General features: G+C 37.3%; 1 protein-coding gene across 1 annotated transcript in view; it reads left to right on the top strand.

The window, feature by feature from the left end:
- itga5 (integrin, alpha 5 (fibronectin receptor, alpha polypeptide)) overlaps positions 1-12,480 on the top strand; it is a 40,513-nt gene that overhangs the window by 24,818 nt on the left and 3,215 nt on the right. Inside the window, exons 16-29 of the mRNA XM_027144689.2 lie at positions 2,588-2,643; positions 3,328-3,479; positions 3,729-3,866; positions 5,849-5,916; positions 7,420-7,567; positions 7,883-7,975; positions 8,370-8,449; positions 8,579-8,659; positions 8,764-8,869; positions 9,497-9,655; positions 10,450-10,542; positions 11,447-11,560; positions 12,098-12,199; positions 12,330-12,452. Of these exons, the coding sequence (XP_027000490.2) occupies positions 2,588-2,643; positions 3,328-3,479; positions 3,729-3,866; positions 5,849-5,916; positions 7,420-7,567; positions 7,883-7,975; positions 8,370-8,449; positions 8,579-8,659; positions 8,764-8,869; positions 9,497-9,655; positions 10,450-10,542; positions 11,447-11,560; positions 12,098-12,199; positions 12,330-12,452 (1,513 nt within the window). The remainder of the gene's footprint in view (positions 1-2,587; positions 2,644-3,327; positions 3,480-3,728; positions 3,867-5,848; positions 5,917-7,419; positions 7,568-7,882; positions 7,976-8,369; positions 8,450-8,578; positions 8,660-8,763; positions 8,870-9,496; positions 9,656-10,449; positions 10,543-11,446; positions 11,561-12,097; positions 12,200-12,329; positions 12,453-12,480) is intronic.

Genomic DNA, 12,480 nt, shown 5'->3' with positions numbered 1-12,480 from the left:
AGTCAGAGTTATTAATTGTGCAAGCATACAGAGATTTTTAAGAGGTCTACCATTTTTAACATTTACCATAGAGTATGAGTAATAATTAATTGATTCTATAATAATGAAGTAAGGTTCATTCTGTAAAAACTCTAAAAGTGTATATTCTGATTTGAACTTCTAACTAAACCTGAAACATTAGCATGAGTATTGAACAAGTCTAAAGAGCATTCATGTTACTGTAGAGAACCATGACAATGGTGAATTTAGGCACCATTTAAAGAAACAGTTTGCCCTTGAAAGTGTGGTTGGACACATGAGAGCCACATAGCAGGGCTATTCAATTAGCTTATTTGGACCAGTTCATGAAAAACATCACAAATGAGGGGCTGGACAGATATGGCTTGCACCATAACAAGTTAGCACCCATCCCCCAGTACAACCTTAAACACTCAGAGCCATTCGGACCCGTTTCACACAGGAAAAAAACCACAAGGAGCCACAAAACCCTTTTAACATCTAAAATGAAGAGAACGCTGCATATATCGTTTTTTTTTACCTTTATGGAAAGGATAGAAAAAACTGCAGTGTGTTCATTTATGAAATCAATGAACTGCTAACGAGTAAACGCAACTTTATTTCTGCAAGCAAACAAAAATATTTTCAACAGTTTGAACTAACCTTAAGAAAAAAGACGCTGGGTTGAAGGTTACTTTAAATGTTCAATGTCTTATTGAGTCCTCTTCGTATTCATGACCAGGGATCTCAAGTTTGGAAGACAGGCAAGCGTGACCTCTCCAACCCCCCCGCAACCCCAATTTTTTTCATTGGTTGTTGTCTTTTTCTGATTGGCTATTGTGTAGCCTTTTTCTGATTGGCTGATAAGCGTCAGGCTCGACGCGCTTGATTCCTGCTCTGTTCTATAGAGACAGCGGTGCGGACTGATACATTTTGGGCTCTGCGGCTTATTAAATATATGATCAATAGTCCAAAAGTTTTTCTGCGGGAGAAATACGATGTGTGGCGGGAGAGCGTGACAAAAGTCCCAAATGCGTGAGTCACTCTCAATGCGTGACACTTGACAGCCTGCATGACATCAAAATTGTAACTTTCCAGCTGCAGCAAACCAAAACTGCGTCTGCTTCTGTGTCGGATTTCGCGAGTCGGCAGTTATGACGCATATTTTGAGCGACAAAAAAAATCAACACGGTTTATTTTAATGTTACAAGAGCATCACGATCTTAGAATTTAGAATTACATTTAAAAAAAACTAACTAACTAAAATAAAATAAATTTAAATTAAATATTTATTTTCCAAATCTACAGGGAGCCGCAGCAGAGGGATGAAAAAGCCACTTGCGGCTCCGGAGCCGCGGGTTGCCGACCCCCTCCCCAGTACCTCCCATCCCCACACCCGCCTGCCCGCCCGCCCAAACACACATTTAAACAAGCTTGTGTTGTATTTTGAAACTGCATGACATCAGTGCATTGTAATGAAGCACTTTTTTCTACATTCAAATGGGGAAATTGGAGAGCCATTTTGCATTCATTTAGAGTTTAGTGGGGTTGTTTCTCAGTGGCCGTTGTTTTAATGAACTAAATTTATTCTATAGTTGTCTTTTTCACACTAGGGTACTTGAAGGGCCAGAATACATTACCTCCAGATTCGTCCCACGGGTCACCAATTGCATAGCCCGGTTGTAGAGTCATGGTTTTTAAGCTGAGACCATTAGCATTCTGCATGAATTTAACTTGAAGCACTGTCTCTCAGTGTAGATGATGAATAGGAATGTGGTGAGATGCAAGAAACCCCCATTTCCATTTCTGGTGTCAGTATTTAGAAATGTGCATCCTGATTTTCCGTCATCTACTGAGGGAGAGGAAACTGCTCAGGGCTACAAAGTTGTGCCTGTGCTCATATGACCTTCCCCTTGTTTGATTCATACAGGAAAAAGTGTGTATACACATGTCTTGATTACAGTTTGTTGCCTGGTAATGGTGAGGCTGTAGTGGGGGAGGAGTGGGGAACTGAAGAGAGAGTGAGGAGAGCCAAGGGTGACTTTGAATGAGATATTGTTTAGTAGTGGAACACAGCTGGAAAACATCAGGGCATGCCAAGCTGCACATGCGTGTAAAGCATGCATGCATACACATGTGATGCAAAGCAAACACATGCTTAGGGATACACATGGGAATGCATTCCTATTTATCGTAGCTCAGGTCATGGGAGGTCTGGACTGTGCTGGTACAGTTTTGTGTACAGTTTTTGTTTAACTGTGCTGGCCATTTCTTAATGTTTAAATCCAACTTTATTCAGCTCTTGAAACATATTTTATAATTTCCTTTTTGTATTTTTTTATCTGATTTGTTTATTTTAATTTAGTTTTCATTTTCATAGTTTTTGTGAAGGTATATGTTTTTTTATAGTGTCATAATCATAATAACGAAGAAGTGCTCTTTTTGTTCCAATTATGAAACATCAAAATCTTAAACAGTCTTTGTACAATGAGAAAGTATATGTACAAATGTGACCGAGCATGTGTATGTGAGGATGTATTGCCATGCACATACATAGCTCTCATGTCTCAATTTATTTGACCTCTTGCAGCGTCAACTTGAGCTTTTGCCTTACAGCCAATGGAAAGCACCTTCCAGAAAAACTAGGTGAGCCAACAGACCTCAACTGCCTTCTATTATACATATATAACAGTTCTTTCAAATAGTAGCTATATATGAAATATTTATAATTAGAATCTTGAAGGAATTTTCCTTATAGTTCTACATTAGATTTGACTTTCAACTAATTGCCATGTGCATCCTAACCTAACATGTGGGGACATGTCCTGCTTACCAGCTTTTAATATTGGTTATCTAATTCTTTCCATATTTCCATGACTTTATCTTTGCTTATACATTATTTTTCAGAGCTAGACTAATAACGCATTTATTAGCTGTCCACTAGGCAAGTGAAACATCCAGTGTGCTGCCCAGTCAAGTTAGTGGTTTGCCCAAAAACTTATGTGATGCTGTAAAGTGGTATCTAAGGTAATATAATAACACTTAGCTAGGTAATTGCATGGCACTTTGCATTAATACAGAATTAGGGAGACTAATAATATCAAATCATATTTGCAGACTGATTAAAAAGCCTAGTCTGTGAGATGTTCTTGCATCCTGGCATTGCTATTAAAAGCTTATTTGAGTCTAGCCTTTTGTTTTTATGTTTTACTGAAGTGAGGGGACTGCTTTGTACTTGTCTTTATTTTGTCCACTTTCATTAGTATTTCTACATACCTGCATGCACTATGATCTAGTCAAACTTATTCTGTGTGTGTGTGTGTGTGTTAGTGTTTAATGTAGAAGTGCAGCTGGATAAGCTGAAGCAGAAGGGAGCTGTTCGTAGGGCTCTGTTTTTGGACACTCAGCAGGCCAGCCTGCAGAGGACGCTTGAAGTGCCAAATGAAGCCAAGGTCTGCCATGAGACCAAAATCTACCTGAGGGTGAGTTAAAACATAACCATAACTTATATTATTTTATATATTAACAATTTTATTAACTTCACTTTATATACAAAATATTGTTAAGTGAAACTACTGGATCATCATATATGACCTGGCTTTTTTTTATTTGTTTAAATTTGAATTAAAATTGTTTTCATTTTAATTTTTAGAAATGCACTGCAATTTGTTTCAGGTGGTTCTTATTTTTTAGATTCTCGTATCTGATTATTGTCCTCTGTTCTGGCTTAGGATGAAAAGGATTTTCGGGATAAGCTCTCCTCCATCTTTATTGCCCTCAATTTCAGTTTGGATGCACAGGCTCCTGCAGACAGACATGGCCTCTGGCCAATTCTCAACTACCAGACCACTGAGCTAATTGAGCAGAAGGTATAAACATTTAAATATATGGTCTGCATTCAAAGAGCTGCAGATCAGGCTTTTGGGTATGCCCAGTTCTCCTTCCTCCATTCTTTTACTCAGGTTTTCCTCCCATCCAGATTTTCAAAACATAAATCTGGGAAGTGCTCCAAAAGATCTGGAAAGAAAATGCAATGCATATACACCCAGGGAGAGATTTCCAACAGAAGTAGTTTGCGGGACTAATGTGGACTGGTCTATTAGTCATAGGATTTTGGGTGTGTCTTTTACAGCCCATTTTACATCTGGGTGGATTCTGTATTTGTCCCAATTTTCCTATATAGGCAAAACTCTCTGTAAATGTAAGCTTAGCTGTCATATATCATGTACACCACATGGACACAGTCAAAGATACATACCTAAAGTTTCAATAGCAAATTTACCTTCATGCTTTTGAGTGTTGTGTTCAATCCATACTTGGGAATAAACCTAATTTAAAGGCATTATCTACAGTTGTTCTCATGCCAAGTATTGATTTAGAAGGAAAAACAGTAATACATCTTCTTGTTCAAGTTGTTGTGTTCCCTATGTAAAGTCAAACAAAGTGAAATTGAAAGAGAATTAAAGCATTGTTGATAGGACAAGAGTGACTTTACATATATCTGTGTGCACGCAAAATTTATTGATATATATTCTATATACTAGGTTCTATATAAGATGGTTGCTGGTTTCTCAGTAAATTTTCTTTTCTTGATAATTTGCTTCACATGGACCATAGTGGAGTAATGAATTCATGAAACTTTGCTCTTTACACAGGCAATCTCCAGAGCCCATAAAGTACTACAGACACGATGACCTTAAAAATCTAATTTTTTTTTTCTAGTAAGCCTATCTATCCCATATTCTTAGTTATCCATTTGTGTGAATATGCTGAAAATATTATAGAGTTGTTTTCATTCTCAGTGTAAAATGTGACCTTTGCATTTACTCCTGCTTAATGGGCACATCTATTTTTTTCGCCGCCTTACTTGTAAACCAAAATTGTTATTTTTCCTATTTTTTTTTACTTTATAGAAATTATGCATGATATTTCTTCCTGTTATTTACTGCTGTTTGGAGTAAAAAATGCTCCTTAAGCCCAACATTGATTGTTTTGCTTAATTGGTTAATTGTTCCCATTTGATGATCTTGTTGATATACCAAACTGATCTACTTGTTGATGTACTAAAATTAAACATTATAAATATATAACTTTTCAGCCTTTATAGTGGCTGGAACAAAACATTTAAATCATTTTAGTTTTTCCCTTTACTTGGGCAGTTGAGCTCAGGCCAGCACACAGCTTTAGTGAGCCATGCAGGAGGCAACCTCTCTCCGTGGCTTTAATTAGAGTGCACTGAGGTCTGATTACAGGGAGGGTGCTGCACTCTTCTAATCTCCCACTTCTATTTCTTATCCATATCATCAACCCCATACACGCAAGACTTGCAGCATCATGCTGAACTAATTATCTACCGTAGGATTCTCTCTTTTTACACATGTAGAGTCAATACAAAAGTTTATTTATCCTCCCCCACCCCCTTTTCTGCCTATAAATAAGGCAAAGTTAGTTTTTGTGTCCTCTGTGGTGTGTGCATTTTGTGGGTGCATATGGCTGTCATGTATTGTAATGCTTGTCTGATAGTGATTCTCTTGATGATCTAAGCAGGCATACATCTGTCCCTTATATGCACCAACGCATGTCTTCTCTCCAGTTCAACCCTTCAGATTCCTATTATTATTTGTGGACACAAACCAGATGCTTACATACTTGTTGCATATATTTATTCTTATTATTATTTAATCTCTCTCAGCATGATTTGATTTGGTTAGGTATTAAGGGTACAGTATGAATGTCATCTTAGCTGATCTGTATGACTTTGATTTGAATAATCACACATTTTGCTTTGTTTTTAGCATTTAGCTCAGGACAGATATATATTTAATCTTTTGTTATGTTCTTGATTTTCCAGGCCCAGATTTTACTGGACTGTGGAGAGGACAACATCTGTGTCCCTGACCTGAAACTTTCTGTAAAGGGGTAAGTCATTTACCAAAGGAAGCATATTCTACATGCACTGTTGACCACTTAACGTGATTCAGGCCTTGTGTTTATGTAGTTGGTAAACAATCTGCAGTGCCTGGAAAACACATGGAAAACAATACCCTAATAAACATGCAAATGAGAAAATCAAAAATTTTTTTTTGTAAATTTGTTTGATGAATTGCATAGAATTGATTAATCATTAAAAGTAAAAATGTTCCTGTACCAATGTGACATTAGTAATGGTACACACACACACACACACACACACACACACACACACACACACACACACTGTTCATTGTGAAAACAGGAAGGAGTGCTGTGCTTCACATTCTGGTATTGGCTGCCGGTGGTTTGTGGAAAATAAGATGAAGGTTGGGCCTGGAAAATTCACAGCTGGCTTTGTCTTCCTCTGCTTCTGTACTTCTGTTTTGATTTTGTAAATATGTGGCTTAATTCTACAAAAACAATGATATTTACTTTTATGTAAACAAGGCCTTTAATTTACTTGGTTATTGTTTGAGCATGAATGTCGTTTAGTGTGATTTGTCTAAAGCAGGGAAAATTGAGCTGGAGATTCTCCAAGTTTTTTTTAATTATTTAATTTTTGTAGGAGGAGACAATGGGTGTAGGGGGTTTCCTCTTGAGACAAAGTCAACTTTTAGTCATGTCTATAATCTTTACCAAGCCCTTTCCCTATCCTAAAGCCTATCCTAAACCTGGTGCTAAGAGCAGAACTGTGGTAGTTTACCACAGTTCTGCTCTTAGCACCAGGTTTAGGATATTCATCAAGTTTAACTGCTCATTTCATATGAAATTGTTTCCATGTGCGTAAGTTTTTTCCTGTCATTATCTTACAAAGGCCACATTAGCTGAATAGGATGCTATGATGTATGTAAATATATTATAGGAATGTTAAATCTAAAAATGTGCAATGTATTGTCTCATAGGTGATATTTTAAACCAGGCTATTGGGGCTCTTGCAGCTTATAGTCCATCACATGTATTCAAATTTTGCTTCAACACAGCTTTACAAGGCCAAGTAATAATTGAAAGCATCTGTGTGGCCTTTGTATGGAATTTTGCTGTTGTGCTTGGTGCTGTGGAGAAAAAGTAGGGGAAGGTGCAGTGACACAATAGAGGAGGGTATTTGGGGGGGGGGGGGGGATGAGAAGGCGGTGTTTTACAACCACAGCATGTGTTCTGATGCTTGTATGGCTGTATTGCTACATAGGAAACATATTTTTTCTCTGTGGAAGGACTTCCTTGAAGCTGTGTTTGAGAAGAATTCGAGAATTCAGGACTTCAGCATTCTGGAATAATTAGATGCTGTCTGGCTCAACCAAACATTTGTGATAATATGAATTTTTAATGTACATTTTTGCTAAAAGCCGAATACCAATCAAGTCAAGAGTTCAACTTTGTTTTTGTTTTAGATTTCCCCATAGTCATTACTGTAGTAGGTGTATCACATTTTCTTTGTGTTTTTTTCTTTAGTGACAGGAAAGAAGTGTACATAGGGGATGATAATGCACTAACCCTGACTTTTAATGCACGTAATGAGGGAGGTGGTGCTTATGAAGCTGAGCTCTGCGTGGTGCTTCCCTCAGAAGCGGACTACAGTGGAATTGCCCGCAATAATGAGGTAAATCATGGAGACCTGTGTGCGTGTGTGTCTTTTTGTCGGTTTGTCTGTGTCTCTGTGTGTGGCTTCTACCTTGAATAAATATGACACATGAAGTAATTGTAGATATAGAAGAGTATATAGCACTTTATAGCCAAAGGTTTGTGGACACCTGTCCATCACACCAGTATGTGGACTTTCCCCAAACTCTTGCTGCAATGTTTGAAGCAATCATGGTTTTACATGGTATTTGGAAAAAAAGTCTAACATTTGCAGGGAAGGGGCGTTTCATAATAAGTCATCATTTCTCTTTAGTTGTTATTTGTTCTTGTCTAGAATCTGACTCAGCTGACTTGCAGTTATGAGACAGAGAACCAGACACGCTACCTCATCTGTGACCTAGGAAATCCCATGAAGTCTGGCACCAATGTAAGTTTTCATATGTTATAATATACTGGGTTGATCATTGTGCCCTGAATTCTTTATTTGAATATAATATTATACTGACATTTATGGCACTTAACAGACACCCTTATCCAGAGCAACATACATTTGATCTTATTTTATACAACTGAGCAATTAAGCGGTTAAGGGCCATGCACAGGGGCCCAGCAATGGCAGCTTAGTGGACCTGGGTTTTGCACTTTGTGATCTGTAGTCTAAAGCCTTAATCCCTGAACCACCACATCCTCCTCATACTGTATATATTTTATAGGATATATCAAGGAGATATTTTGTACACACACTTAAGAGCTATTGCATTAATGTTTTAATACCTATAGTGTAATGGAAAATGTGTCACTGTTAAATATCTTCCATGTAGTTGTGGGCAGGTCTGCGTTTCACAGTGCCTCGGGTACAGGATTCACAGAAGGTGGTGCACTTTGACCTGCAGGTTCGCAGGTATGGTAGCAGGCAAATGCACACACAATTAAATGCTCATACTACAGCATGTACACCTATGCTGAGTAACCTATGTGGAGCTATTCAAATCCATTTTTGCAACCCTGCTTATTCTCTCTCTTTCTATAGTAAAAATGAGAATAACTCTCAGAGTGAGGTTGTCCCATATAAGCTAGAGGTGGTGGTCAAGGCAGATGTCATTTTACAGGGGTGAGTTCAGGAACAATGTGGACCGGTCTGACTGGTACTCTCATTGTAAAGTTGTTTCTGTTTCGTGCTTACCTGCTCACTCGCTCTTTCTCTTGCTGATGAAGAGTGTCCCGACCAGATAAGATCTTCTTCCCACCTCCATACTGGAAGGTGACCAAGAATGTTGCAGTTGAGCAAGACATTGGTCCTCCTGTGGAGCATATCTATGAGGTAAGGACTCTTGCTGTGTCTAATACCCTGGACGCCAGTCATTATGCTTACTAATCACATTACTGTGTGCATAGCTGCAGAAAATTTTTTAAAAATGATAGGAATTGACTATACTTAACTACATGCGTTATTTAATCATTATTTTGTTTTATGTAGAGTCAGACATATAAACACCCAACTGTATGTATTTTTTAAGTCACCTTGAACATCGACTGAAGTTTTTTGTGCACAATAACCTCAGTTACTTTGAAAATGTGGTTGCATGTAAATCCAACTAAATGTATTACTTTATCGGTATTAACTAAGAATGGTAAGGGGTGGACAAATCTCTGGCTAGATTGTTTCCTCTATAAAAGGCACAGACAAACACTATGTTTCCTTAAAAGACACCACTCATAAGTATTTGAATATTTTCCTAAATTAATGTGCATAGTCCATATTAATACACATGATTAACTTGCCAGAATTTATAGAAATTGATAATTACATTAGCTACCGTATGCATGTATACAGCTTTACTGTTGTGAAATTAGTTGATATTTTGATTTTATATGTATGGATATTCCAAAAATATCAACAAATTTTATTTCACTTTTTTACTTTCTCTCTTTAATCTTCCCTTTCCAGTTGGTAAATAATGGTCCAAGCCGTATTAGTCACACACTCCTTCAACTGAAATGTCCCATGAAGCTGCATTCCCAGAGATTTATGTACCCTCTGGACATTATCACTGAGGGGCCTGTAAACTGCACAACATACAATATTGTGAACCCCATGAGCATAAAGGTAAGGAATTTTGAGAAAATTCATTAAATGTGCTGTTTGAGATTTTTGCTTACATGGATGTAAATGTTCATTAAAGAAACATAGAAAGGGAGAGCAGATGTGTCACAATATACAGTCTCTCTGTAAAGATGTATAGCTTGATAGTAAATGAGTTAAATTAAAACTTGATACCAACAGAACCAACCCTCTCAGACAGCGAACACCTCCATGCTGTGCCACTAAAGCACAAACACCATGTTTAGAAAGTCATTATATATAAAACCACTTGTCATGTTCAAGAAAGTTCTGTTGTACACAGACACACACCAGCATATGGTGCAAAGGAGCACACCACTGCTCTCTTGTCCAGATACACTGCCCCACAAGGCACACATGTACTACCCCATCCTCTTCCGCAGGATGATTAGTCTCAGTCACAAGTTTTTTGAGTTTGGTGCTTATCTCTGGCTCTGTTCTCTTTGATTGGACGCACTTGTAGACTCCACAGTCATCAGGTCAGCAAACCTGTAATCTATACCCTAGCAATCTTTAAACAATCCTTCTTAAAAACTGTAACATTAGTTTCTTTACATTTGTCTTTCTGATCTAGTGTATTTGTAGGCTAGTGTGATTTGTGAGGAATGCATAATGTTTCCCAGTAGACCGAGGTTTGGATAATGTTGGTAATGCCACATGTGAAATTCTGAGTGGTGTCCATGTGAGTCAGTGGGTGGGTTAGATTAAACAGTGAGCTCAGCATCTGGATTACGCAAATGGGCGTCAAGTTTCCGCTCAATGTTTCTTTCTCTCTCCAGCTTCTGCAGTCCACAGTGCAACCTCCTTTATTGAACCACCACATTGAGAAGCGTGAAACACACAAGGGAGAGCTGGCTGATATGACAAACCTGGTGAGAGTACAGAAATCTTCCCCATTAAACAAGATGAGGCAGAGGGAGAAAATACAGTTTCAATAGATACTTGATAGTATTAAAACTAATTATGAGTGAACTTTCCAAATACACTTTCATCCTCTTGAGGGCTTGCCTATTTTAGAACTAATAACCACAAGACCATTAAGTCATGCACAGAAGAATGAAGTGAGTCATGTTAGGTGTGGTTAAAGATTGTCTCTGGCTGACCAGCCAGCTTAAATGGTGTCTGTCTCTATGCCGGTTTGGGTTAAAGTAGCCAATTTGGTAGGAAATATTTACATATTACATACCTCACTTGCCATTTGACTTTTGTTATTCTGTTTCTATCTAACTGGTTGAACACCCAATGGAGCAATTTAAACTGTTCCTTTTTTTGTAGCTACATTTAACATTGTGCCTAGTTAGAGATGCACAAAGAAAGATAGTGTAATATAAGTCTAGCAATTTCCTCCTGCCCTTATGCAATCTCTTCTTTCAAATACAACTGTACTAATATCTTTCTTTTCTCAAGCCAACTGTGTTAGATGCCCATAATATTCTTGTAAAACCAGAAAAATTGATTTCAGTCTGTAATTAAAGTCAACATTCTATTGCCTTGTGACAATAACATTAGCTTTTGTCAAACCTCTTGGCATGTAAATTTGTCATGTCTGTCTAACCTTCCAATTTTTTTTTATTCATTTTATGGGGTCTTCTCATTAAAACTTGGTTTTAACACGTACCAATTTTATGTTCTTATTCACATTGCATGATTATTTGCTGAAAAAATTCTTAATATAAATCTGTAAAAAAAAAAAAAAGACTATCCCAGAAAATATTTATTTATGATCAACTTGGTCAACTTTCTATCCCCGTGTTGTCTGCCTTGACTGTTTTTCAGTCATGTTCCAATGTTGAGTGCTGGACCCTGAAGTGTAATGTGGGTGTATTGGAGAAAGGCACCAGTGCCATACTTCAGGTGCGTTCACGCATCTGGGGGGAGACTTTCAACACGGTAAGTTTCAGTAAGGACATGCAAAAAAAGTGTGTTCACATTATGAACATGTTTTAAATCCATTTATCTATCATTCCTATAATTGTTTCTATAACTATTTTCATAACATCAGCCTCATCATTCCATAAATTAAATGTTGGTGTTAATCATGATCTGCAGTTTTGCATTGTTGGAATGTTTTTATTTGGCAAATATGGCGGGGAAATCACATCACTAACCAGTAACAGTAAAATCAACTTGTTAGTGTGTGGATGTTCTCTTGAGGAAGTCAGCTGTTACCTCTAAATAGGAACACAGAGAGTCCTTACATGCTCTACATAGCTTAAGTTAACACACACATTGAAAATTCATTATCTGCAAACCCCAAGTTCTCATCTGATTGGAATGTAGGGATTCATTGGGAACTACATTGAATGAATACTGCCACCTGCTGTCTATTAAACAAATAATGAGGTTTATTTTGTAGTATTACATTTTATTTCAAGAAGTCTGAATGATGTATGCATATTTCTAATAGGGTTTTGTCTTTGCTTGCAGAAAAAATATAAGAATTTTATTCTGGAGTGTGTAGCTAGTTACAAGGTGGAAAAGATGCCATATGCTATATTGCCCAAAGAGATTCCAAGTGGTTCTAAAATGGTAATTATATGTAATTATTATACCATTATGCATCTGCTATATTTTTTTATTTCAATAATAAATTTAAATAATTATTTTAAGGTTTATGAGTATTTTACTTCATTTTTACATAAAGATATGTTTTTTTCAGATGACAACACCTGTGGTTTGGAATAAACCTGACAGTCCTTATGATGTTCCTTTGTGGATCATCATTTTGGCAATATTGGCTGGTCTTTTGTTGCTGGCTCTGCTCATCTATGTTCTGTATAAAGTGAGTATGACCTTAATGTTGAAAGAAT

The sequence above is a fragment of the Tachysurus fulvidraco genome, chromosome 23 (assembly GCF_022655615.1).
Source record: "Tachysurus fulvidraco isolate hzauxx_2018 chromosome 23, HZAU_PFXX_2.0, whole genome shotgun sequence".
NCBI lineage: Eukaryota > Metazoa > Chordata > Actinopteri > Siluriformes > Bagridae > Tachysurus > Tachysurus fulvidraco.
Note: the sequence above shows the minus strand (reverse complement) of the source record. Positions and strands in the feature narration are given on the sequence as shown.